Here is a 27,324-nt window from a genome sequence, read left to right as displayed (position 1 = left end):
TCAAACACACAGAAAAAACAATCGATTTACAAATCACTCGATTTGAACTCTTACTTTGGCAACATGCATTTTGAATTTTTTTACACACATTTCAAAAAACGTTCCGACAAAACGACACGCTGTTTATAAATAACTAAATGCTCAGTGTATTGCATGCTTTCTTACGTTAAATGATAAAGTATGTATGTGATGTTAGTAATTAGTAAATTGTGATTTATGTATGGATGTGTCGCAGTCGGATTGTATAATCCGCCGTTTTACATTACCACTAGGCATTTTACATTACAGCTCTGTTTTGTAATACGGCGGTTCAACGTTTAGGCGGATTGTCATTGCGATACGTTCTTCAATACGGCGGCCCACGTTTAGCCGCATCGTACTACTATTTAGATTGTAGAGTGACCATACTTACAAAATAAAACTATGTTTAATGAAAATAAATTTTAATAAGACAGATTTTAAGAACTATTATCTTCGTTACTGTATACTAAATAATATATTTGGCTTCAGTATGTTTTTTTACTTATGTATAAATCACAAGGGATAGCCATAAAAAAAAAGTAACTCAAAACAATTAAACTTTTCTAAACATTTTAAGAATTAATTAGATATTTGGCTTTAGTCTTTTTTAGACATTAAAAATGATCACAGGGGACAGGTAACTCAAAACAATAAAGTTTTAGTCATTTTTTCTGGGTTATTTTTCTTTAAGATAAAATAATTATCTTCACCGGCCACAGCCATAATGTCATATTTTTACACTAATAATAATAATATTGTGTAGGATTTCGCCGAACACCAAAATCCATAGCCACTTTAGCTATTTTGATGTGTGTTATAACCTCTAAAACTCGTTCCCTTGTCCACAGTTTTTTTACTGTTCCACATTGAATTATTTAATTGCACATTATAATTATTCTTAAAGCCACTGTCGACGGACATATTATTTATCACTTTTTCTCTGTTAAATTCACAAATAACTGCGCAATTAAGCAATACAATTTCTGTATCCGATGCCATTGTTGTTGTTATGTCAGGCAGCGCCACGGTATTGAAAATAGGAACTAAAAACTGTCAAAGCGGCGGGTAATGACACGCTGTTTTACATTACGGCTAGCCTTATTGAAGAACGTTTGGCGCCGAATACATTCCAGCGGATTTTCATTCAGCGGTATTCAATCCGGCTAAACGTTAAGCCGCCGTATTACAAAACAGAGCTGTAATGCAAAATGCCTAGCTGTAATGTAAAACGGCGGATTATACAATCTGACTGCGACAGATGGATTAAGAAGATTCATGTCACTCAAATCTTTGTTAATCTACATGTCTTTAGCTCATTTTAGAGCTCAAATTTGCTAATAAAATAAATAAATAAAACTTATTTTGAGTATAATAAATACTCACCAATTGAAATATGGTATAGCACAATAATAAATAGACAGAAGAAGCAAACGTCAATAATCAAGGCAACTTACTGATGACAATGGATTTACACAGTCAATAGATTAAAATATCCGAAAACTCCTCACCTCTTCTCTTTTTACAACTATCACGACCTTTACTGTGCGAGTATGACGAAGTCACCGACGTCATAGTTGTAAGTTCGCCAGCGCATGACACATCACAAAATTACAAGTACTTAATTGATTTTGCGTCTTATGATACAGATCTAAAGTTCAAAATTCCTTGAAGAAATTCCTCATTTTGTAGGTTGACGGGTTGGCGACGTTTTATTATGTAGTGTTTACATTTTCGCCGTTGGACCATTACAATAAAATTGAGATGTATGTGTGGTCAATTTAACTCATGAATTTTTCACTCGTAAGTTTTGTAATTCCAAAATCGTACCCGGTCCCGAGACCCGAAAAGCCCTTCCCATTTCATAATGGCCCTGGTTGATTGGTATTTTTTTGTTAACTTACCATTCCTTTCAATTTAGTTCATTCACTTTAAGAACTGATGCAAAAAACGAGAGATCATCTGTATTTTACGACCATAAAGTACGCAATGTGGCGTCTCTATGTCTCACACCAATCTTCTATATCAGGTGTCACAAACATGCGCACCAAAAACGCACGAATCTTTCAATGCAAACAGAGGCGAAATTCGTATGAACCCAATGCTATTCCCACGTGTGCTCCCGTAATTTGGGTCGTATGACATTACCATAAGGTTTCTTTCGTTGTGGACTAGCTAGGGAATGTCCTACGGTGTTACTTGGCGTCCTAAGGGTGCCACGCGTCAGGCTACGTGTGGCAGCAGAGGCCGCACATTCATAAGTCGCGGTCAGGCGCCGGCGCCGCCTCGAGGTCTAGAAGTTGCTTGATGCGCTCCACGCATAGCTTCGATCCTTCGTTCGCTTCTTTGGCCATCTGTGGAACAAACATTAATTAACGTAGGTATTTGACACAGATCACAGAAACTAAAGGAAGATATTGTGACAAGGGGGCGGGGCCGGTGTCGCAACAATATGCCCAAAAGTAAGATGGTGCAACAGAACACATTGCTCGTGAAAGCAATGATGACAGCAGAGACGTCATAATGTAATGTACTAAAGATTATTCGAATGTTGAGTACTGATACCGCAGAGGATAATGAGCACATATTTTGATTACTTTGTGTGTGTGAATTTTTAAGAGTAGGCGCACACCGCTGGTTTTTAGTTGGCCAATAGTTGTGCCCGATTTTAATTTGTATGAAGAATCGGCCAAATCGAATCAGCGTAGTGTGCGCACTCCCATACATGCCCATACTGATCAACTGCCCGACTAAACTATCGGCCGACGAAAAATCAACGGTGTGCGCCTACTCTTATGCGACACTGAGTTTCGAACTCAGCGCATTAGTTGGCATCTCTCTATATCTCTATGGTTTGTGTCGTAGTTTCGTGTAATGAGGGTTTCAACAGTTGGCGCCACTGGCGAGTAGAACCTGTCACTTGCTAGTGGCAAATCTTTGAACATATAAAAAATTGCAGTAACAGAACTCACCAATGAGAAATTAAGGAATCCATGAGGCAGTCCCTCTAACACGTCGATGCCCACGACGTTGCCTAATCTCTTCAACTTCTTCGCGAACATCACGCAGTCATCCAGGCACGGGTCCAAATGGACGGTCTGAAATAAAATATGATAGGTAGATACAACATCATTGGATTCAAAGTACTATAAGATAATAGCCACGATAGCCGAACGGTGAAGGGGTCACTCCGACCCCTTCACCTTGGCCGACTCGAGATCCGAGGAACGCGGGTTCGAATCCCACTGCCGCTCGACTATTGTGGTGAGCACACTCGTAACACAAGCTTATTTAGCTTCAGGGTTCGAGGATATATATCAAGGGATATACAGTGTGAGTCACGTTAAAGTGTACATATGAAAATAGATGAAACTAGACCTATTTTTATCGACAAAAAAGAGGTCAAATTTTTTTTGAGATTTTTTTTTAATTTTTTATAGAATTTTTTTTCTTCCAATTACTTATTGTAAAGAAAACGTAATAACTTTTAAACTAAGCGGTATATCCTGATAAAATAAAAACAGTAATAATGCTTAATAACAGGCAATACCCAAAAAATACATAAAATACACAAAAAATGCCAACAAATAATAAAAAATGATACTTTTTGAAAAAAATTTGCTTAAAAATTCGTATTTTTTTGGTTATTTGATAAATTTCTCCAAAAAATGCCCCTATAACAGATGGTTTTTATTACTTTTTATTATTCTCTATCGTATCACCTTTGTAAAACCTAAAATCGCATGTCTCTATCCCTATCACAACATTTGCTATGATCGTTTGAACAAAGGCCTGCCACCACATTTTTCTCCGCTACAGGTAGAGACAATTTTAATTTTAAATAAAATGCTTATTTTACTTCGAAATCTTTTGTTTTTATTTGAAATCTAACTTGTCTTTATCAAAATTACAAATCTAGAGTCACTTTCAGTTTCGTTGTTAACGAAGCGTTGAATGGCGCGCCCGGAGAGGCTTAATTCAAACGATCATTGCAAACGTTGTGATAGGGATAGAGACATGCGATTTTTGGTTTTACAAAAGTAATACGATAGAGAATAATAAAAAGTAATAAAAAACACCTGTTATAGGGGCATTTTTTGGAGAAATTTATCAAATAACCAAAAAAATACGAATTTTTAAGCAGATTTTTTTCAAAAAGTATAATTTTTTATTATTTGTTGGCATTTTCTGGCTATTTCATGTATTTTTTTTAGTATCGCCTGTTATTAAGCATTATTACTGTTTTTATTTTATCAGGATATACCGCTTAGTTTAAAAGTTATTACGTTTTCTTTACAATAAGTAATTGGAGGAAAAAAAATTCTATAAAAAAATAAAAAAAAATCTCAAAAATTTTTTGACCTCTTTTTTATCGATAAAAATAGGTCTAGTTTCATCTATTTTCATATGTACACTTTAACGTGACTCACACTGTATATCAAGATATATATCGGATATATATCCGATATATATCCAGCCGGTTTTGATGATATATATCAACTTTTAAAATTTGTTACTGTATTTGTACTTTTTGACATAAGATTTTTATTTTTTTTAGTTGATTTTGCCGTATTTAACAGAATATTTTATGTTTTTGCTTTATTTGTCTGATTTTAAGTTTAAAAACATTAAAAACATGTTTATGTAACACATATGCAATAGTATTCATGAATAATACAATAAAATAATACTATGGCTTTCATACAAAATTGATATATATCAAAGTTGATATATATCGGATATACAGTGTGTCCGGGCATGTAGTGATCAAACTTTAAAGGCGTAATCTATGAACAATTTTATCGATGAAAATACTTCAAATTTGGGGCTTGACCCATTTCTCGAAAAATTACATCGATTTAAGTTTTTAATTTTTAGTTTACACCTCTTCTTTAAAAAACAAGTGAAAGCGTGGGTAGCTTAACATTAATAGGCAAATATTTTATATCATGCGATAGCCAATAAAATTATCTATTAGTAGAAGAAGAAAACAGACACAAATTTCATACATTTTATGGGAGTAAGAATGGATTGAATTAGAAAAATACATTACTTTTTCAGTTCTTTTTCAGTTATTTTCCAACACAAGAAAAACCAGGTCGTTAAGGTATGTTTTATTTGCATTGTATTATTAGTATTTGAGCTATTCTGCAAAACGAATGTAAATTTATTAGTCTACGTCTATTAGTTTTGACGTAATTGTTGAACAAAGATACCCCTTCCCAGCGGTTTCCATTGCGCACGCGACATGCGAAAATGCACTGCCTGAAAGAATCACACAACCTATTCCGATTACTATGGAAACCGCTGGGAAGGAGTATCTTTGTTCAACAATTACGTCGAAACTAATAGACGTAGACTAATAAATTTACATTCGTTTTGTAGAATAGCTCAAATACTAAAAATACAATGCAAATAAAACATACCTTAACGACCTGGTTTTTCTTGTGTTGGAAAATAACTGAAAAAGAAGTGAAAAAAGTAACGTATTTTTCTAATTCAATCCATTCTTACTCCCATAAAATGTATGAAATTTGTGTCTGTTTTCTTCTTCTACTAATAGATAATTTTATTGGCTATCGCATGATATAAAGTATTTGCCTATTAATGTTAAGCTACCCACGCTTTCACTTGTTTTTTAAAGAAGAGGTGTAAACTAAAAATTAAAAACTTAAATCGATGTAATTTTTCGAGAAATGGGTCAGGCCCCAAATTTGAAGTATTTTTATCGATAAAATTGTCCCTAGATTTTGCCCTTAAAGTTTGATCACTACAAGCCCGGACACACTGTATATCATAAATATCCGATATTTTGATATTTATAATAAATATCGGATATTTTCGAACCCTGTTTAGCTTACCATGAGGGGCTAACGGGACTATTAGTAATTTGTGCAATACAAATTGCTAATAATCTTTAAAAAAAAAAAGTGACGTTAAACAAGGAATAATAAGGTATTCCACCAAGGCGGAGCAGAGAAGTGTTTAGAATAACCAATCAGATTTCCTGGTTTCGTTAATAATGCAATCTGATTGGTTATTCAGAACACTACCCTAAAATAAGAGGCGTAAGTGACAAAATGGATACTTTTATTTTATAACAGTTTTGTGTGAAGGTTTTTGACACTCATAGTTTCGATGGGACTTTGTTATCTAAATTGTGATTATTTCGTAATAATGCACGCAACCTTATTTTTCGACACCTGTTATCTTAAAACTAAAAAACTCATTAAAACTCATTTATTTCTGTAAATAGGCTTAAAAAAGCACTTTTACACGTCCCAGTATTAACCCTACCACTGCTTCAGGACAATAAATGGGCCAGTGCTGAGAAGAAGCAGCGCAAGAAACTCAGTCACTATTGTCAGCCTCTTTTTCAAAGGTTTACATGCTTTAAAATGTACAAAGTTATAAATATTTATGCGAGCTAGGCAGTAACGTATCCCAAACATTTTTATCTTTTAAATAATCATCGACTTTATAGTAGCCCTTTTTCATTAAGGTACTTTTAATATGTGCTTTGAATTTATGAATGGGTAGTTCTATAACAGTTTGTGGTAATTTATTAAAGAATTTAATACATTTTCCCATAAATGAATTACCAATCTTATGCAATCTGAAATTTGGAACGGCAAGTTTATTTTTGTTTCTTGTATTAAAGTTATGCAAATCGCTCTTTTTCGTGAATTGCTCTATATTTTTGCGGACATATAAAAGGTTTTCATAAATGAACTGTGAAGCTACTGTCAGTATGTTTATTTCCTTAAAAAAATCTTTCAAGGAAAATCGGGGTCCAAGGTTATGTTACGGCTGAGCCCCACAACAATATGCCGTATGACATTATACTATGAAAATAGCTAAAATATACTAGCCTTGCCGTTTCAATGTCAGTTAATTGCCTTATCTTTCTCACTGCAAAAGCAGCCGAACTGAGCCTTTTTGACAAAGTTTCAATATGAGGACCCCATTGAAGTTTAGCATCTAAAGTGATTCCCAGGAATGTTGTGGAATTTATGATATTTAATGGTTCATTCTTCACCATTAATTGCGTGGAAACCTGCCTCACATTAGGTAAGGTAAATTTAATGCACTTAGTTCTAGATTTAATTTCAGGTAGCTTAAATAAGTTCGTCAAATACTTTATCAGTTACAAAGCCTTATTATTTATGTACTCACGAGTATTCTAACTGGCGGGAACTGGTGAAGCAGCTGGTCGTCGGCCCAGTACGGCGACAGGTAGGGGTCTCGTGGCACCGAGAATATGAACTCGTCGGACGGACTGCGGGCAATTAGCGCGTCGAGATTCGACCGCACCGCCAGGCTAGAATGAAAAGCATTATACCTGTAGGAACACTTGGGATTAAATGATGTAATGATTGAAGATGGAATTAAAATGCCTAAAGCCCGGTCTGTGAGCACGTAGAATTTTGTCCAATGACCCCAAGCTACCCACCCATCCTTATCGCTCGCGCGTCATTATACAGGGTGTTAGGTAAATGGGTATATGAGCCGACACTAGCCCATGTTAACATGGTCATATAAATGGTATGGTGAAGTCAGAAAATCGATATCTTCATTTTAATATTTTAATTTTCATACAAATCGGATTTTATAAAATTTATTTTGTATGAAAATTAAAAAAAATAAAATGATGATATCAAATTTCTGACTTCACCATACCATTTATATGACCATGTTAACATGGGCTAGTGTCGGCTCATATACCCATTTACCTAACACCCTGTATTGCTGTCGCGAATGTACGACCGGCGCCCGCAGTGAGTGTGCGAGCGCGACAGCAACATAATTACGCGCGAGCGCGAGCGATAATAAGGATGGGTAGCTTGGGGTCATTGGACAAAATTCTACGTGCTCGCAGACCAGACTATAGAAATGGAGTAAGCGCAAAAAAGTGAGACATTTGAAACTAGACTGTTGGCTCAGTTTCCAAAATCCAACACTGGTGAAAATGTATGTAAAATGTTTCCATGACATAAATGATTATTGCCTCACTTCAGATAAAAGTATTTTACAACTAAAAATGAATTTAATTTCGTAAAGAATTCCGATACTGATATGTAGATGGATTGATTTCATATCGAATACAGTTATGTTCACTAAATGATGCGTCAGATGATCTCGCGCATGTCATCAACATAATCATCGAATAATCTAAGTATGAAGGTGATTACAACTAAAACCTAGCCATACTGAGAATGAACCCGCTGTAAGGTACCGTATTCTACAGTACCAACTATCTAACATGCATATTATACCAAAAATAAGATGGCTTTTGCAGTAAGTACATAAACTGACAAATTAGTATTTTTACGACTGTTAAATGTTTCTCATGGTAGTTCTATCGCGTAAGCAAACTTTGCATGTGTATCGATGAAAGTGTACTTCTAGAATCCACGAAAAGTTCACTCACCTCAATAGGCAGTACCTTGATCATTGAAAGTTACAATCAGATATAAAAACGTTTTTACATAAAATGTGTTTTGTGTACGTTTAGAGATGCTTTAAAAATTTACTGTTCAATAGCTAAATGGGCAATATTACTCACTCTTCCTGTGTTGGTCTAGATATCGTATTTGACCCTGTGATGTATGCCAGGCGAGACGACATCGCGCCCATTATTCCTGTGGCTGCTTCACTTATTCTGCAAATAAACAAAAAGTAAAATAACTCAAATTTTACAAGGAACGTGTATGCTTACAGTACCCGGCATTAAATATTGCACATCGACCTTTGGAAAGAGAATAGGTTTATTTCGGCTCGGAGAGCGTTATCTCTGTCGCATACTAACTATACGATTGACAAAACGTCATTGATAAAACATTATTCAATGAAAATATTGTCCGAACCCTTTAGTATTTCTCTTCGACAAATACTTTAACATATTGTGAACCACTTTTCTTGCACGACTATAAAAAGTTTTTAGCAATTTAATTCACAAAATCAATTGCACACATTTAAAATAAAGTTTGTTTACACTTTGACAAAACGTCATTGTCAGTCGTTGTTCAAGTGCGACAGTGATAACGCTCTACGAAACCGAAATTAGCCGATTGTCTCTTTCTAAAGGTCGATGTGCAATATTTATCGCCGGGTATTGTACTATGAGTTTGTTTACATTAGGTGTGCTCGCTAGTGACTGCGTAAAAAATTACATTAAATGTATAACAGATTGTGCAGCGTGCAGCGTAGCAGTGTCAAGAACTGTCTACGCACGGACACTGCCGGCGGGCGGCGTGACCGGAGGGAGCAGCGAGCGGGTGGCGAGCGTTCGGCGAACGAACGAGCAATGTTCGGTTCGCGAGCGAACGTCCACGAAGACGACCCTGACGCACTCTCTTCGACGACTTTGCACTAAACGGTCTCATCTTGCTATTGTAAATTCTAAATCGAATAGATAACTAATTTTATACAGTCCACTCGTTATTTCATTTATTAACCTCTCAGCCCCCAAGCGGTAGCGGGCTACCGCGTAACAATTGATATCTATCGTCTAGATTCGTGGAGCTTGAAGGATTAACTTCCACTACACAGTACACATACTATCGAAGTAACAAGAATGAATATCTTCATAGATTTTTTGACCCACTCGCTTTAATGTAAGCTCATGGTAAGGGCCCTGTATTTCACGTGCGTGACTGAGACAAGGTTATACAAAGTTAGGAATTAATGGAGCATTGTTTCTTTTTAACAAGTATCAACTTAATTATGCTACATGACATTACTTACCGTGTCTTTATCCTTTTCTTATTTTCTTTTTCTAAGTCGTCTACGAGCGGCGGCTCGCCTACTAACGTACTTGAATTCTCTGATTCTCCTTCTCTGAAAGTTATTAATTTGTTAGTTTGTTAGTTACATAGTTAGGAGGAAAGTATTAATAACACACAAGTGTTTGGTTTTGGTTTGTAAAACTTCATTCTTATTTTGTTGAACTTTTCATGAAATTCATGAATACAGATATGTAGATGATTCTGTATCGCCTGAAGAAATTAGCATCATGAAAGTTTTGCTAAAACTCAGTCAAATTAGTCTTTACAAGTCAAATTTTGACAAAATGTGTCAGTCAAGCAGTGCCCTGATTGCGGTAATTTGTAATGTCTCAAATTCTAGTCATCTCTAGTCGACACTTCAGTCACGCTACAGTTTTATTCTAGCTAATGTGTAATTTGGTGTCGCGGTAAAGTTCACGCGCAAACAAAGACGAAACAACGGACTTATGTACTTTCCATTCAAAGTCCGAACACCTTATTTTTTAAACTGAAATTACTAAAACACAGCAAATGTTTGTGAAGCGTTTGAGAAAAAGTTGTTTTATGTCAGTTTTTACTCAAAGTGTAGTAGCGCTCCATTTACGTTACAGCTTCGTTTGGACTAGCTGTCAAAACGACACCGCGATACGGATTTGTTAAAGCAGTTGTTCATCGATGTCCAGTCGCGTTGTAAGTTAAAAATTTTAGCGCAATCTGGACCCAGAAACAGATATGTTTAGAACAAACCAGTTTAATTACACATTTACTGACAAGTTATCAATATCATTGACAACACTACTGTACTCACTTATGCGACTCGTCCCGGTTCTTGTTGGGCTTGATGATGGGTATCCGGCGGCCTTCCGAGTCCGTGTCGCTGTCGAGCACGTAACGTTCCAAGAAGTCTGACACGTACTGCTGAGACTTGTCCTCGGGCGGGGTCACACCTGGACAGTGAAAATATATTTGAAAATTATAAATAACTTGAAAAAATCGAATTGCCTAGGGCGGGAATTGAACTCACGACCTTCCGCTTGCCGTGCTGCTCTTCCAAGTTATTTATAATTTTCAAATTAGTTTGAGATGCGACTTTTAACGCTAAAAAATAAATAACTAGTGGGAATATATTTTGATTAATTATTTACGTAAACGTTCGGTGAAATATCAATTTATTTACCGTCTATTGCCCGTACGACTACGACTCAATCGACGTATGCGCACGTTATGCAACTCTTTCGATGGAGCGGCAGCGTCTATTGTATGCAGGCGTACAAATAAGCGTATGTGTCTTCTATAGTCCATTCAGCGTAAGATGGTGATTATGACAGTTCTATTTAGTGAGGCGCTCCTTATAAACCTAATCGATATTTTTTAGAATCGAGAATATTTTCTATAGAAATCTAATCGCCTTTTATTTGTTTGATTTTTAATCTTGATCAAAATTATATCTATGAATTTGAACTATCTGGAAATGGAATAAACGTGAATATTCTTAGTGGTACAAAATAAATCACAAAGAATTAAATATATGCATTTTATTTAATAAAACATCAAAATAACAATAACAAACAATACGTATAGAAATCGCATAAAACAAAACCGTCATCAAAGGCAAACGCACACGTACTGACTTAGCTTTGACCTGCCTGAGATAATAATCGTGACTCGATGGTAAGATGACCACCATGCCGATTACTGATTTATTGCGATTGTTTATGTCCCATCCCTATGAGCAAAAGTTCCGACTAACGCAGAAGCAATTCATTTAATATTTTTTCACCTTTTTTTCTAAATAATAAACTAATAAATAATTAGAAATTCTTGGTTAGGTTAATTGAGAAAGATTAGTGATTGATATTTTGGAAGAATGAAAACACACAAAAGTAATTGATTTTTACAACTCAATATTTTTATTCGTACCATCATAAGTTGAATGAACTATAGTACACTACGCAGCAGTGGACATGGTGATGAATATTATATTTTCACACCTTACCCACAGAAGATACATATTCGATATTGGATAAAGATATCGCTACAACTTGAATAGGTGACGATTTGTATGTTATTGAAAACTAGCGGCCGCCAGCGACTTCGTACGCGTGAACCTCGTTTAATTACTGATGATGTTGATAGATGGCGTTTCACGGCTTTCCCCGCATGAATAATTTACGACGTCAAAATTGTTTGTCCAGCGTAGATGGCGCTTTTTACCCACGTCTTATTTATTTATTGAAATTTAGTTGGTCACATATCGTCATAAATTATAGCCTTCTCTTTTGGATTCCGATCGAACAACATCAAAATTGTAACATAAGCAGATTCCGAGTATTGTAACATAAGCATCAAATAAGCAGTTTCCGAGTTTTATTTATAAAATTCCATCGCGTCTGCAAGGCGCGAACGCGTTAATCTGGGTTATAAACAATAATACTGTAAAGTTTCAACAAAATCCGTTCAGTAGTTTTTGCGTGAAAGGGTAACAAACATCCAGACACCCAAACTTTTGCATTTATAATATTATTAGGATTAAATAAGGAACAAAGTGTTATGACTTATGATACGGTCTGTGAGCTAAGTTCGGTACCGGTAGCAGTGTGCTCGCTCTGCAGCGAAGCAGCGCTGATGGTAGTGTCGGAAGACTGTCTGCGCTCGCTGCCCGACTTGTGGGCTTGCAGCTCGGCCAGGTCAGACGGAGACACTTCTTCGAACGATGAAGGACCTTCGCTGATGCCTTCTGTAATAGGGTAATGATACAATGAATGAAATGACAGGGATGACGTTACTAAGCCCTTCATCGTAACTGACAACACACTTTAGGGCCTACGCTAAAACTTGCGCTGGTGCATGGACCGCGAACGCGAGCCTAAACTACGTGCCTACTTATGGCCGTATTCAGATTACGCGTTTGAACTCGCGCAATTTTTGAGATACTAGATGTACAGTCACGGAATGAAAAGGTTCGTCAGTTTTCAAATTGATTCCTTCAACGAATCGCGAGCACATATTACCTTTTGAAACTATGTTACAGAATAATCTCGAGTTAGAGAAAATAATCTTTAACTGTTCGTCAGTAAAGTTCAAAATTATTCAGATCAAAGTTGTTTGACGATTTAACTTCTCAAGAAGATTATTATGATTGATAAACTAAAACCTTCTTGTTGGCTCAACCTGCCATTATCTATTAATTAAAAAAAAACTACATTTTGTAACATTGCACTGATGGGATAGAAAAATAAACAAGCAAAACCTTATTCGTTAGCAAACGTCATATTTATTTAAATGTTAGCAGCAATGTTTCTTGCACGGTTATGTTGGCAGGTTTGACTCTCACAGTGCAAGCGAAAACCGACACTAAGGTGACGAACCTTTTCATTCCGCGACTGTACATACATTCTGGACACGTGCAGTCGCGTGTTTTACCTCTGAAAACTTTCCCATGTGTTTTGAAAACGCGCGAGTGCATATGAACAGAATGTATAACCTCCAGTACCTCATGATCGTGAGATTCTAAACGCGCGAGTAAAAACGCGTTATCTGGACAAGCTTTATAAGTATGCTCTTGGGCCTCCTCGGTGGGAGGACATTGTATTTGGTCAGCTCATAATCATAAATCACAGTTAGAAAATATGGTACCTACACAATACCTACAGATAGTAAGTTCTTACCTTGTGACGGGCTGACTTTGAGAAAACCGTTGCTGTCAAGGGGAGTGGTCGCATTTGATACGGCATTCTGTGTGTTATTAGCTCCATGTTTGTCGTCCTTTTTACTCGTGTTCGGGCTTGCATATGCTGAAATATTTGTATACTATCAAGCAAGGAGTATTCGGAATAAGTTTAAAAATCCCTAAAATAAGCGTACTTGTACTTAAAATCTTCACATGTATAAAATTTTGTAGGTAAAAATCTTTCGAATGTTTTCAGCCGTTAATGTAGTGTATGTGAAAATGAAATTTAATGCAATAGACAGTAAGGTGCATAAAAAAATTACATAATATAAGACTGGGTTGCTCCATCTTACTTTAACTATAACAAACATCAAAGTCTGTCAAACTTCATACAGACACACCGGTTATAGTTATAGTTACGGTTAAAATTAAGGTGGTGCAATTCAGTATAAGAAAGCCAAATACGTTTTAGTGTTACCTTTCAGACACCTCATCATAAACCCAAAAGGCAGTAGCGGGTCCATCAAACACAGTAGCCTCGCCGGGCTAGGTATGAAGCTGACGAGTAGAGGAGCATATGCCATGAATAACCCTTCTGGTCTTCGAAGACCGGTGGAGAGGATCTTCAGAGTGCAGCCGGCTATGAGATTCGCGCCGGCCGAGTCGCCGGCAAATACTATTCGTTTACCTAAAATACAATCAGAAATTTTAATTTTACAGAAATAAGTTTCTTTTTAGTGACTAAAGGGTGCGCGTGAGTGCCTTGCTTCTGTCAAATGTCATATTAATACCTACTATGACAGAAAGTTGATTATCGGAAAACACAGTATTGCCACAGAATAATAATAAGTATTGCTCTCATCATTTTGCTCTCATATTTTTTATATGAAAGAGTTTAATGAACAAATGTAGTTTACATAATCCATGAGAACCTTGAAGTATTTAAAGCCAAATTATCTCGGATTTTTATGGATCAAATAAGTTATGGGTATTTGAATAATTTGAAAATTACTAATCAAATAAGTAGGTTCATGAATGGGTCTCTAAATGAATGAATTATAAAGTATAGCAGAAAGTTTAGACGTGTTTCTGGTACAACGGAGTCTTACCCGTAGTTCCGATTTCCTTAAAATTATTCACCATCCAGCAGTAAGCGTAAAACACTTCCTCCAGTGCCCTCGGAAAGGGTGCTTGCGGTGCCAGACTGTAGTCTATGGACAGTATGGGTACATTCAGCTTGGCCGCCCATTCTCGGAGGTAAGTCTCATGGGACTTGGAGCTTTGGGCTACGAAGCCGCCTCCGTGGCAGTGGAAAACTATGCCTTCAGCTGGGGGCAAGGTTGATGTGCCTTCTCCTGCCTAAAAAGCAAATGATGTTATTTCATCATCACCATTTCAACCATAGGACGTTCACTGCTGAACATAAGCCTCCCCCAATGATTTCCACAATGGCCGGTTGGTGGCGGCATCTAGCGCCTTCCCGCTACGTTTATGAGGCCTATTTAATAATGAATGATGTTATTTATTTTCACAAAATTATTTTAGTTATAGCCTGACCAGGAACATAAAAACCCTCGCCATGTTGCGGAAAACTAATGGTACTAATTTCTTTTAATGGCAACAGTAACTGAAAACTTCATTGGCATGTCACCTTGCATGTCAGTCTATTGCTGTCAAAGTGTAAACAAACTTTATTTTAAATGTGCGCAATTGATTTTGTGAATTAAATTGCTAAAATCTTTTTATAGTTGTGAAAGAAAAGTGGTTCACAATGTGTTAAAGTATTTATCGAAGAGAAATACTAAGGGTTCGGACAATATTTTCATTGAATAATGTTTCCGACAAAGGTTGTCAAATTGACTGACATGTTTATCGTATAGTACAGTCCACTATGAAAATTAGCTGTGGTTTGTATCAAATACCTATTTTAAAGTTTTTTGTCACTTCCTAAGTGTTGAATTTTATGGAATTGGGAAAGAAGTACCGAGTTTGAAGCGTTCATGAGCAGACATTGCAGTTGAATATTCAAGTTCTGAATTTGATTATTGATAAATAATCAAATAAATCCTACTAACTCGATTTATGGTTTCATTTAATTTATTTAAACCAGGTTACCTATAATAATATTTTTTCGTTAATTTATGAAAATATCAAATTAGCCCGTAATCCTGAATCCTGATACATAAAGTTAGCCTATTAATTTAACACAGGTACGACTGTACTCAGTGTTGCACTATCAAATGCAATTGACGCGCCTCTATGCCAGGGTTTTTATGTTCCTGGTCAGGCTATACTTTATAATAACTGCTATAATGCTACATAACTTGTCAAAGAGCTGTCATCGACTCGTGTCGTGTAAACAATTAATAACGTGAGGAAATCAGTAAATACTTAATTAACACACGTGTTAAAGGCAATTGTTTTGCAACACGAAAATAATATAAATTGTTAGCGATTGCTCTGTTTTTGACGTGGCACGTGAGTGAACGAGGCACGTTTTTTTTTATCCACGAGGAAGCTCTTGGCCTGTATCTCACCTGATGGTAAGTGACGATCAGGCCGAAGGTGGAAGCGAGCTTCACCCGGAATCCTCAACCACAGAGGAACTGGCTATCTTACCTCTAACTGCCGGAACACAACAATGCTGTTAACATTGTTGTTATGGCGACAGACTTAAGTAAGATGGTGGTAGCTAGCCAGGCGGACTTAGAACAAGCCCTACCACCAACCAAACCGAACAGAAAAATCTGCCCCCACTGGGAATCGAACCCGGGACCTCTGCGTCTGAAGCAGGTGGTCTTACCACTAGACCACAGAGGCGATTAAACCTGAAAAACTGTACACAGAAATAGCACTCAATAATATTCTATCCTAATGCCACGCAGCAAATTGATTTTTAACTTTATACACTAATAGCTTAGGTTCGAAATAATTTTCTACTCTTATAATCATATTACTCACCATTCCCATCCGTTTATTGACACTGATCAGCCTAACGTTCAGTCCTTGCAGGCCTATATGCACCGTAGGGGGCAGCACTGTCACCTCTTTGCCTTCTGTCGTGGTCACCGTGATAGGTTCCGGGGGTATCGTGATAAGCTTATTTACAGCCACCGTTGAAGACATAAGACTCGGCACTCGCTTCATTATTTCTACAAAAATACAAGTGTTGGTTATGTGCGGTTTATAGGCGAACTAGTGCAAAAGAGTGATTGGCGAGCTTGAAAGTATGAATCAATTGACAATTGCGAAGTGTGTTTTAAAAACGCACAAGTGAGGTCACTTGAGCAAAACTAATAGGGATGTTTCCTGGGTAAAAAAGTAAGTTTGAATTACTCCGTCGGTTAACTTATCAAAAAATACTCGACACGTATTTTTCACTACTCAAACTAATGAAAATTAAAAGAGATAAAGCGCACCAAAGTTCAAAAGAAGAGGTCCGTTACGTCAAGGCGTGCTTAAAAGTGTAGCACTTTATGACGTCACGCGGAACTTCAACGCATCATAACTTCGTAATTACTTGTTTGATTGACAAATAAAAAATATACGTGTCCAATATTTTTTGATAATGTAATTGACGGACTAAAAGATTTTTTTTTAGAAACTAGCCTATTGCGAAATTAACTTCAAAAATGCACATGTGACGCCACTTAAACAAACAAATTGTGACAGTGAAAACCTAAATAGGTAGCTTGTGCAATTTATTGTACCATAACAAGGCTTGCACAGGGCTGTATTGTTAAATATGGCACTGGGGAATGTTTAAACCAAGTGCGTGATAAAGATGCTTAATGGCTTTTTTGTATGCCTGACTTACAAAGCAGTAAAATAATCACCCAGAATCTAGATAGGTAGGAGGAATCATAGCGTTTTAAGTCTTTGCAGAGAATAAACACTTGTGAATTTTTAAGAAGAAATTCTTCTCTTTCATAAAATTGCTGTCTTCATAATTTAAAAATTGTATAGTCCGATGAGATACCAACTTTACATAGTAACAAAAAATCCACATACCACTTTCAGCAAGAAACCAGAACGCCTTGCAGAACTCGACACTGGCCGACTGGGATATATTGACGATTCTCCGTGCCCTCATTTCGGGGTCGATGAGGTACTGTCCTCCTGTCCAGACCGAGCTGATGAGGTTCCCGTGGCTGTAGTACGCTTCTGAGAACCCGGCCATGCATATGGATATGCCTTTGAGGATGCCGCGCATTGATGGTAGGAACTAGAAGCGAAGTTATGTTGATTATTACGAGACATATTTGTGTGACATCATAAAGGTAGCAGGAAGGCGCTGGAAGTAGGTCGCTACCAAGCGATCAACATGGAAATCATTGGGGGAGGCCTATCTATATTCAGCAGTCGACGTTCTATGGCTGAAATGATGATGATAATGATAATGTGACTTGTATGTAATCAATCACTTTATTTTTAGTATTACATTATACAGTAATTATTGTACTATTTTGTGCAAATAAAAATATTTCATATAAAAAATAATTTGGTCTGATCCCGAAATAGGCTACTACAACAAATTATTTTACAGGGACCGACATTTAAATCTCAAAAAAGAAAAAGAAGACACATCTTTTTTAACAGACTTCAACAAAAGGAGGAGGTTCTCAATTCTGTTGGTTTTTTTAACGTTTATTTCAATGAATCGCAATTTGTGCCAGTTTGTGACCTTGTGACAGCAAAAACGGAAATATTTGATTTATTCAATATCCTGTATAATGTCTATTTATAAATGAGAAATTGATGATAGATAAGCGACCAGTAGCACACGTTAATCGCATTAATTATAATGTAATCAGTATAATTACACACATAATTGATGATTTAATATCAGTGGGTTATCTTTTGCAATTAAGTTACTATGAGCAAAACGACCTTACACATACATTATAGTATAAGATATTAACATGTGTCTGGAGTAACGAAAAAGATCTTCGGTCACTTATCTCCCTTATAATAAGGTGCATTATATTTATAATATTCTTAACTTTAAGACCCAAGATAAGTATAGCGTTGAGTTTTACCAGGAGGCTATAAAGCGAGGTGATAATATGCTCTAGGGTCTAGGGAAGCGTTTTTTTTTCTTATTCTTTAACCTCTTCTGTTCTAACTTTTTTTTACTAGATATTTTTTATAAACGAGGTTTCGTTACAAATTCCGACTTCACTTTTGAGCATAACGAACTTTAGCACACTTGCTTTTTGCATTGTGGTTTTGCGGTAGGTATAAGAACGAAATACTGATGAACAAACTAGTTCACTTACTTGAAATCCGAGACATCGTCCATAGAAACAATACTGATTGATCGTGTCTGCTTGAGAGAACAGCTCCTCTGGTGAGTGCGGTTCCGTAGGGAACAGATCTCCCGCCGGTGCCCAGGATAGCAACGTGTGAAGGTGGTGGAGACATGTCCCTAAGGACGCTAGAAGCTGGCCGCAAGATTCGATTTCCCTAAAAAGTAAATAATAGCGTTAAAAACCTTTATTGTGTTTCGTCTAACTGCCAGATCAGTAAGATAGCCTCTGTGGTTGAGGATTACGGGTGCAGCTCGCTTACAACTTCGGCCTGATCATTAATTTTCATCAGGTGAGATGCTGGCCAAGTGGAATTCGCAATAAAGGATGCAGTTTTTTCGTTCGTAAATCAAAACTTGCTAACACATTTCCCACCTTGTTCCTATTACATTATGATATAAAAAAAAACGACGACTTCCGAAAGGATTAGTTGGTTAGCATTTTCGATAGCACAAAGTAATTAAGAATTGCCTCATACATCGAAAATATCTCAATTTTAGCTAAAATGAATCACAAGAGTGAAATGCGAAATCTTTTTCTGCATTAATGTAAACACATTGATTGCGAATATAGATAGCAATGGAAGTCACGTATAGGTACGATAGTCACGTAGCAGACACGCAAATGTCACGTACCTAAGATGTCAATGCGTAAAAGAATATTTGGGTATACAAAGAATACCTAGTGCCTGTTCAAAACTGCGCTTTTATGTGTTGGTTCATACTTTATATACAGTGTGAGTCACGTTAAAGTGAACATATGAAAATAGATGAAACTAGACCTATTTTTATCGACAAAAAAGAGGTCAAAAATTTTTTGAGATTTTTTTTAAATTTTTTATAGATTTTTTTTTCTTCCAATTACTTATTGTAAAGAAAACGTAATAACTTTTAAACTAAGCGGTATATCCTGATAAAATAAAAACAGTAATAATGCTAAATAACAGGCAATACTAAAAAAATACATAAAATACACAAAAAATGCCAACAAATAATAAAAAATGATACTTTTTGAAAAAAATCTGCTTTTAAATTCGTGTTTTTTTGGTTATTTGATAAATTTCTCCAAAAAATGCCCCTATAACAGGTGGTTTTTATTACTTTGTATTATTCTTTATCGGATTATCTTTATAAAACCAAAAATTGCATGTCTCTATCCCTATCACAACATTTGCTATGATCGGTTTGAACAAAGGCCTGCCACAACATTATTCTCCGCTACAGGTAGAGACAAATTTTAATTTTAACTAAAATGCTTATTTTACTTCGAAATCTTTTATTTTTATTTGAAATCTAACTTGTCTTTATCAAAATAACAAATCTAGAGCCATTTTCAGTTTCGTTGTTAACGAAGCGTTGAATGGCGCGCCCGGAGAGACTTAGTTCAAACGATCATTGCAAACGTTGTGATAGGGATAGAGACATGCGATTTTTGGTTTTACGAAGGTAATACGATAGAGAATAATACAAAGTAATAAAAACCACCAGTTATAGGGGCATTTTTTGGAGAAATTTATTAAATAACCAAAAAAACACGAATTTAAAAGCAGATTTTTTTCAAAAAGTATCATTTTTTATTATTTGTTGGCCTTTTTTGTGTATTTTATGTATTTTTTTAGCATCGCCTGTTATTTAGTATTATTTCTGTTTTTATTTTATTAGGATATACCGCTTAGTTTAAAAGTTATTACGTTTTCTTTACAATAAGTAATTGGACGAAAAAAAATTCTATAAAAAATTAAAAAAAAATCTCAAAAAAATTTTGACCTCTTTTTTGTCGATAAAAATAGATCTAGTTTCATCTATTTTCATATGTACACTTTAACGTGACTCACACTGTATAGCGATGTGCATTTAAAATTCTAGGCCACCGGTCCCTGGGTCTGATATATCTGCCCTATTACATAAAGGGAATGAAATAGGATTAAAGTAACGAGTATTTGATTCACTTTCATTTAAGCGACAGTAGCCCAATTGGTGTCGATGTCGGACTGGCCAAATCAAATCAAATCAAATCAAATTCGTTTATTACCCCAAATCTCTTTTGAGGTGATATCCTAGGAACTTCGAACCCCGCCGCCGCCTCTGGATATTGTGGTAATAATTTAGCTTACCACAAAGGCTTAACGAGTTAAAAATATCTTTAAAAAACTACTATAATAAGTATTTTAAGGTATGTGTTCCTATTATAGTCCTGGGTAGCACAGCTCAAGGGGTACCCCCATGAATCAAGTAGGTACCAACCTACCGGTGCTTTGCTGAATTAGAGCAAAGTTATCTTTTCTGGTTAGAAGTTTGCAAGTTCTATAAAATAGCAAGTATCACGGTTCGGTTGCCTTGTATTTTCGTATTTCATCCTCGGGTCGTGGTATGTCAGACCGCCGAATCGATGGAACCATTTTATATGCAAACTGAATATGCGATGTTTTTCAACGCTTTACTTCACTTTCTATTGTATGTATCACAAATCTGATAAGAATAACGTGCAACCTTTAAAATAATGCGCGACCTCTAAAGATTATACATTAGTATTTTTAATATTATTGTAGATTTGAAAGTCAAGTCGTTAATCCAAGAACATCAACAATTAATAATCAATGAATCACCGATTTCGATGCATTGACTGCGAAATGCTAAAAGCCATAAGTGTTGATTCGATTTTTTTGGGAGAGGAGTTAAGATTAAATATTGATTTATTTATTTTACAGTACCTCTTATGAGGAACCATGCTTTCAAAGCTGTAATAAAAATAAATGGAGCGCAGGCATATTTTACCGCAACTGCGAAAAATCTATCATCACTTATTCATGAAAATATTGTGGCTATCATACTTACTTAACGAAGTACCCCTTTCTAAAAAGCAGAGCATCTCGGCCAGTACAGACTTGTCTGCTCAGCTTCAGACCGTGAAGAACACACGAGTCCACGACAGAGACGAAGCTGCGATAACCGTTGCCAGGCGACTTCGCGTCGAAATCGTACATTGGAGCCACCTACAACAATGGAGACTGATTAAGTAAACAATGGTCACAATTACAGTCACAGTTAGTTAAAAAGATAAAGTTAACTTACATTTAATTCTTAATAATTACCTACATGCTAATTGTATATTAAAAGTTTTCAGTACCAATTATTAATATTTAAATGTCCTATCTCCATCAGCCAAGATCATTACGTATGATATAATCTATAATATAAAAATGAATCGCAAAATGTGTTGGTAAGCGCATAACTCAACAACGCCTGGACCAATTTTACCAATTCTTTTTTTTAAATGTTTGTTGAAGTCCAAGGATGGTTTTTACAGCGAGAAAAGTTTGAATAATTTCCGTGTAAACCCTAAAAAACTCGAAACTTCACCCCTAAGGGTAAAACGGGGTCCACGCGTACGAAGTCGCGGGCAGCCGCTAGTTAGAAATAAAACTCAATAAGAAACAGTTACATAAATCAACACTAGGTATTATCATCATTCATTAATCATGCACTATTAAAATAACGAAGAAATGCTCGGTCAAAGTTCATAATCTGCACATGTGTATGATGTCATACAAACAATGTCGAGTAATCTCTTCACATACACATAAATCTTGTTTAGAACATGCCATAACAAGCAGACTTGTGTTCTCCAGCAAGTGTTTTTAAAACAGAAAATAAACATGATCAGTCTTGGAAAATTACTAACGTAAACCTAGAACTTTATGTGTAATAGTTTGTTTAAGATTATGGTAAATGCTTGAAAAAGTATTGTTTTATTTAAATGAGAGTTTATCCCAATGGGGTTCTAATTATTTGAAATGTGGGTCAACAGTTTCATCTATTATTAGTAAAGGATGCAAAATCCTATACTAATATCATGTTTAAATATATTTTTTATTTGAATGAGAAGAAAGTTTCATTAATTTAATTAATAAAACTTCACAATTACAGTTCAGTATTGATATAATCTAAACACCCGCCCGTGAGACCTTGTGTTGAGCCATTATAGTGTTTTAGAAACAGCTGCCAATTTTTTCTTGCTGTAATTGCCAGATGTAGGAAGGAAAAAGAAAATGTATTACTAGATCAATTTAAATATAGGTGTATTTATGGCTTAAAGGGTATTCAGTAATATAATGATGAGGAATTCTTAAATTAGATTTTCAAGGATAGACATTCTATGTGTATTTTCTTAGCATATCATATAGCATCACATTTCAGCATTATATTAATTAAAGTTGGCCTTGTAGTTTCTACAGTTAGCCATTCTACCACATTTTATTAATAAAATTTGCAACTTCATAAGCCCGAATGTAGGTACTATCTATTCCAAGAAGCAAAACAAGATATAAAAATATATATCAAAACAAAGTATGTAGGTAGATGATTTGAAAGCCAAAACCGTTTTAAATTAAGGACAAAATTTGCAACACAATAATAAAGTTAAAAAGATTAGCTGACTGAAGGAGTATTACTGAGTTTGTCCTTTACTCAAGGAACTTTCATAGATAAAAAACATTGTTCCTCTATACAAAATATACACATATTTGCCTTCTTAATGCTGAGGCTGGTTACCCTAAATACATTGATGCATTATCTGCATTACTGCACAACAAAAGTATTATGCAGTGAATAACTTTGTGAAGATAATAATATTTTAAAGTTTGCAACTGCTACTACAATATTAGAGATTAGATCAGTACTAGCATCTCAAATGGATATTTAAAAGATTACATACCCTTCTCACATGATCAACAAGGGGCCACACGGTGTCAATGTGGTCTATCAGCGTCATGAACCCCTGGTACAGGCGCTGGCCGTTCTCACTGTCGTCCGGCTGGAAGTACGTCGCGTTGTTCTGGCACGAGTCCTTTAGAGCCTCGTACATCGCGAACGTAGGAGGAGGGACATCGCCAGAGTCCTCGCAGCACAACGAAGCCTTAGCCGGGGTCTCCGTGTATGACATCTTGCTTCTATACAAATTCACCGCAGCCAAACGGAACCCGCTACCGAACCACTTAAGCCTCATCTGCAAATACCTCAACATAAACATCTAAAACTTACACGATATTCACATAACAATACACGGATAAAAAAACATATTTACAAAAAACTTCGCGCAGATATTTTTTTATCATTGTACCATTTTTATAAATTCGTTTCTAATCAATATTAGGTGGTATTGAAGCACAATTTTAAATATTTTTCTTTCCAAAACTCGCGTTTTCCTTCGAGTTGCGATTCGTGAATGAATGAAATGAAAATTGACAGATGATGGAAGGGGTGACAGCTTTTTTTTTTTTTTTTGATTGAGCTTTACGGCTCTGGGTGCATGCCCTTTTGAGCCATGGGGTGACAGCTGATTTGCAATGTTGCCAATAATTATAAATATCAGCAGTTTTAAAATCAAGTGATATTAGAAAGTATATAACGTGATATTTATTGTACACTGTATTTGGTTCGTGTTCGTCTAGCCTAACTGACCATAGACACATAAATTGATAAGACTGACATTGACAACTTTGACAAGTTCATCAACCGCTTCACACTGTGCGTGTTGTTTTTGTGGTGATAGAAAATGAAATAATAAAATTGTGAAAATGGAGGAAATATCAATGGAGACTGATATTTCGTCAATGTCGGGCCAAAGCTTTCCTTCTGAAATGCTTATTGATGATACTAGTCATTATGGAAACGGCGATAAACCGCCAGAACCAACTGAAGAAAACCTCGGTGCAGCAAGGGTCTTTGAGTATCCTACTCTGTTTGCTGGTAAAACTTTACTTGAACTTTGCAGTTCTTCTTGGTCACGGTCTTATAAAGCCAAAAACGACGTCCAGCCTTATCTAAGAGGCTGCAAGTGGTCTCCCGACGGCACTTGCTGTCTGACTGTAGTGAATAACGATGGGATGCACCTATGTGAATTACCTAGAGATCTTTATGAAGATACACCTACCTATAATAGAACAATAAATATATTAGATTCAGTGATTCACGTAAAAGAAGCTGGTATGATCTATGATTTTTGTTGGTACCCTGGTATGAACAGTGGATACCCAGAGACATGCTGGTATGTATTACAACATTTTAAAGTGCCAAAAATTGCTTAAAAAATTTAAGCTCTGTTGTATGCATGTAGCCAGTTAAATCTGTAAAAAATATTTGTGATATTTCCCATCCAGCTCCTTGTTACTACTCTCACTTTAAATTTTCATAATTAAATGTTTAAAATATTTTTTCAGTTGGATAACCACAAAGCAAAATGGCCCTATACAAATGTGGGATGCATTTGATGGCTCCTTGAGGTGCTCATACAGAGGATTCGATGTTGTAGATGAAATGGAACCAGCTCTATCCTTAACTTTTAACCAACAAGGCACTAGAATTGTGGCAGGCTACAAAAAATGCTTGCGCACGTTTGAAGTAGAAAGGTTGGTACATTTTCCATAACCTTGGTTTAAAAAGGTTATATACATTTTTAACCGATTTAAACTAAAGGAGGAGGTTCTCAATTTAGCTGTTATTAACATACTTCTTTATTTTTATTGAGTTTGTTTACCAAATAGTATTTTTGTTTACTTACAGGCCTGGTAGAGACTATGTAGAGCATAAAATATCAAATCCAGCATCATGCATCGCAACCCATGGTAATTTGATGGCAGTAGGCTCATGGAACACCACAATTAGTTTGTTTAATGTCAATGAAGTAGGAAACTATAAAAGTATTGGGAATATGCATGGTCATGGAGGTACAGTTTCATTTATTAGAGCTTTTTTAATTAGTAAAAAAACATAACATTAAGCTAAAAACTCACAGATAGCTTTAACATAATTGTAATGAATCCTGTTTTGTAATATAACTGATTCAAAATGTTATAAATGCTTCTTAGTTTTCTTATTCCCAGTGTGTGTTGTTGCCACATCACTGTATAAAATATCATGATTAAATTAATTCTTAATAACAGGAGGAGTTACCCACATGAAATTCACACCAGATGGCTTCAGACTTGTGTCAGGCGCTCGAAAAGACCATCGGTTGCTGGTTTGGGACATACGGTACTATCGGCGACCCTTAAACATATTGTCCAGAGCAGTCGATACAAACCAAAGAGTTTACTTTGATGTGTCTCCGTGCGGAAGATACATAGTCACAGGAGGAACTGATGGAATAGTAAAAGTCTGGGACGTTAAACAAGCCAACTGGAAGGAAAGTTTGGATGTAACTGAGGGAATTGGAGATAATGTAACTTACAAGGTAAATAGACAAAACCGAGTTGCTTACAGGATCATGTTTTTCTCACAACAGATTTAATACTTACTTCTTATGCTGAAGCATGTCTTCATGTAATTTTTTTTATCCTTAACCACCAACCCTTACCATGGTGTATGGAGTGCCTAAAGCCATTATTGGCTAATGTACTTAGCAAAGTTCCTTATAATTGCTCAGCCTAGAGATTAGTGGCCACTAGTATCTTAGCTGTGTTGTGCACTCTAAGAGTAGGCGCACACCGTCGATTTTTAGTTGGCCAATAGTTGTGCCCGGTTTTAAATTGTATGAAGAATCGGCCAAATCGAATCGGCGTAGTGTGCGCACTCCCATACATGCCCATACTGATCAACTGCCCGACTAAACTATCGGCCGACGAAAAATCAACGGTGTGCGCCTACTCTAAGGCTGAGTTGCACCACCTAACTTTGATCGTAACTATGACGTTAACCGGTGTTTTTTGTATGGATTTTGACAGATTTTTGATGTTTGTCAAAGTTAAAGGAAGATGGTGCAACCCAGCCTAAGATTCTACAATTCGTAATTTAATTAATTAAATCATATTAGTTGCCTCAAAATGCTATTCATTTATTCCAGTTCCCACTACACAAAGATTGCTGCAACAGTGTCTCCATACATCCCCTCAGACCGATCTTAGCTACCGGTTCGGGGCAGTATCACTTCATTGACCCCATAAACACCATAGAAGATGAAAATTTGAAGCCTGAAAGTATGAAGAAAGAAGAAAATGGGCAAATTAATGGTGTAGTGCATAAAGAGATCACAGATATGAAATATTCAGAAGAAGCCGAAAACAGTTTAGTGTTTTGGTGGATAGGAGATATGGACTTGACGTAGGTTTAAGGATACTTTGTTACCTCAATTATTTTATAATAATAAATATTTTTTGACTTGTACTTGATTTTTGTCTTTGTGTTGTTCTGCCCTGTACTTCACACAGGTAGGTACTTAGGTAGGTACCCTTGCATTCATTGCGTAGGAGTGTTTGAGTAGTTTACAAACACTTTCCGTTACCGCACTCTCGGGAAGCGCCTCGGCAAACATTCGTTTAGGCTTGCTTTGAGGATCTTCACCTTGAAAGGTTTCTTTTGATCCGACTCGGATGTTTCTTACTTAAAAAAATGTTTTGTGACTCAAAACTAAGTAAGTTAATAATAAACGAGTGGTGGAAAAAAGTGCGCTTCGTAGTGCAAAATACACCCATGCAAAGTAATTAATTCCTGAAATAATGATAAGAGGATGAGAGATAATATAGCATGCTTTTCCAGCTATTTATTTATTTAGAACTTACATGCAC

At 36.0% G+C, this 27,324-nt stretch overlaps 3 protein-coding genes across 5 annotated transcripts in view; 1 reads left to right on the top strand and 2 right to left on the bottom strand.

The window, feature by feature from the left end:
- LOC135078304 (sortilin-related receptor-like) overlaps window positions 1-891 on the bottom strand; it is a 54,237-nt gene extending 53,346 nt beyond the window's left edge. Inside the window, exon 1 of the mRNA XM_063972903.1 lies at window positions 861-891. Coding sequence (XP_063828973.1) covers window positions 861-888 — 28 coding nt within the window. The 5' untranslated portion in view covers window positions 889-891. The remainder of the gene's footprint in view (window positions 1-860) is intronic.
- A 96-nt stretch (window positions 892-987) lies between these two features.
- LOC135078029 (hormone-sensitive lipase) lies at window positions 988-23,991 on the bottom strand. 3 transcript variants are annotated; one of them, XM_063972575.1, is made up of 16 exons: window positions 23,847-23,991; window positions 23,478-23,768; window positions 21,599-21,756; window positions 18,735-18,921; window positions 17,467-17,680; window positions 16,417-16,607; window positions 14,565-14,814; window positions 13,934-14,143; window positions 13,454-13,579; window positions 12,373-12,522; window positions 10,594-10,732; window positions 9,766-9,858; window positions 8,585-8,680; window positions 7,195-7,360; window positions 2,991-3,116; window positions 988-2,372 (listed from the first exon to the last, which is right to left on the bottom strand). In XM_063972575.1, exons 2-16 carry the CDS (start codon window positions 23,766-23,768, stop codon window positions 2,274-2,276), a joined length of 2,496 nt encoding a protein of 831 aa, XP_063828645.1. In that variant the 5' UTR covers window positions 23,847-23,991; the 3' UTR covers window positions 988-2,273. The 3 variants fall into 3 exon arrangements, with proteins under 3 accessions (XP_063828645.1, XP_063828644.1, XP_063828643.1); XM_063972574.1 differs by having other exon boundaries at window positions 23,883-23,991; XM_063972573.1 differs by lacking the exon at window positions 23,847-23,991 and having other exon boundaries at window positions 7,195-7,339; window positions 23,478-23,792.
- A 283-nt stretch (window positions 23,992-24,274) lies between these two features.
- On the top strand, window positions 24,275-26,923 carry LOC135077826 (telomerase Cajal body protein 1 homolog). Its single transcript, XM_063972364.1, has 5 exons — window positions 24,275-24,809; window positions 24,982-25,170; window positions 25,325-25,488; window positions 25,705-25,994; window positions 26,604-26,923. Exons 1-5 carry the CDS (start codon window positions 24,340-24,342, stop codon window positions 26,862-26,864), a joined length of 1,374 nt encoding a protein of 457 aa, XP_063828434.1. The 5' UTR covers window positions 24,275-24,339; the 3' UTR covers window positions 26,865-26,923.
- The last annotated feature ends 401 nt before the right edge of the window (window positions 26,924-27,324 follow it).

The sequence above is a fragment of the Ostrinia nubilalis genome, chromosome 14 (assembly GCF_963855985.1).
Source record: "Ostrinia nubilalis chromosome 14, ilOstNubi1.1, whole genome shotgun sequence".
Classification (NCBI taxonomy): Eukaryota; Metazoa; Arthropoda; class Insecta; order Lepidoptera; family Crambidae; genus Ostrinia; species Ostrinia nubilalis.
Note: the sequence above shows the minus strand (reverse complement) of the source record. Positions and strands in the feature narration are given on the sequence as shown.

Coding starts and splice junctions, on each gene's coding strand:
- LOC135078029 (XM_063972574.1), bottom strand. Junction 18,922..21,598: donor AGAAAGGGGTACTTCGTTAA/GTAAGTATGATA, acceptor TTTACTTTTTAG/GGAAATCGAATCTTGCGGCC. Junction 17,681..18,734: donor GACGATGTCTCGGATTTCAA/GTAAGTGAACTA, acceptor CTTCGCTTCTAG/TTCCTACCATCAATGCGCGG.
- LOC135077826 (XM_063972364.1), top strand. CDS start 24,340: ATGGAGGAAATATCAATGGAGACTGATATTTCGTCAATGTCGGGCCAA. Junction 24,810..24,981: donor GGATACCCAGAGACATGCTG/GTATGTATTACA, acceptor ATATTTTTTCAG/TTGGATAACCACAAAGCAAA. Junction 25,995..26,603: donor GAGATAATGTAACTTACAAG/GTAAATAGACAA, acceptor CATTTATTCCAG/TTCCCACTACACAAAGATTG.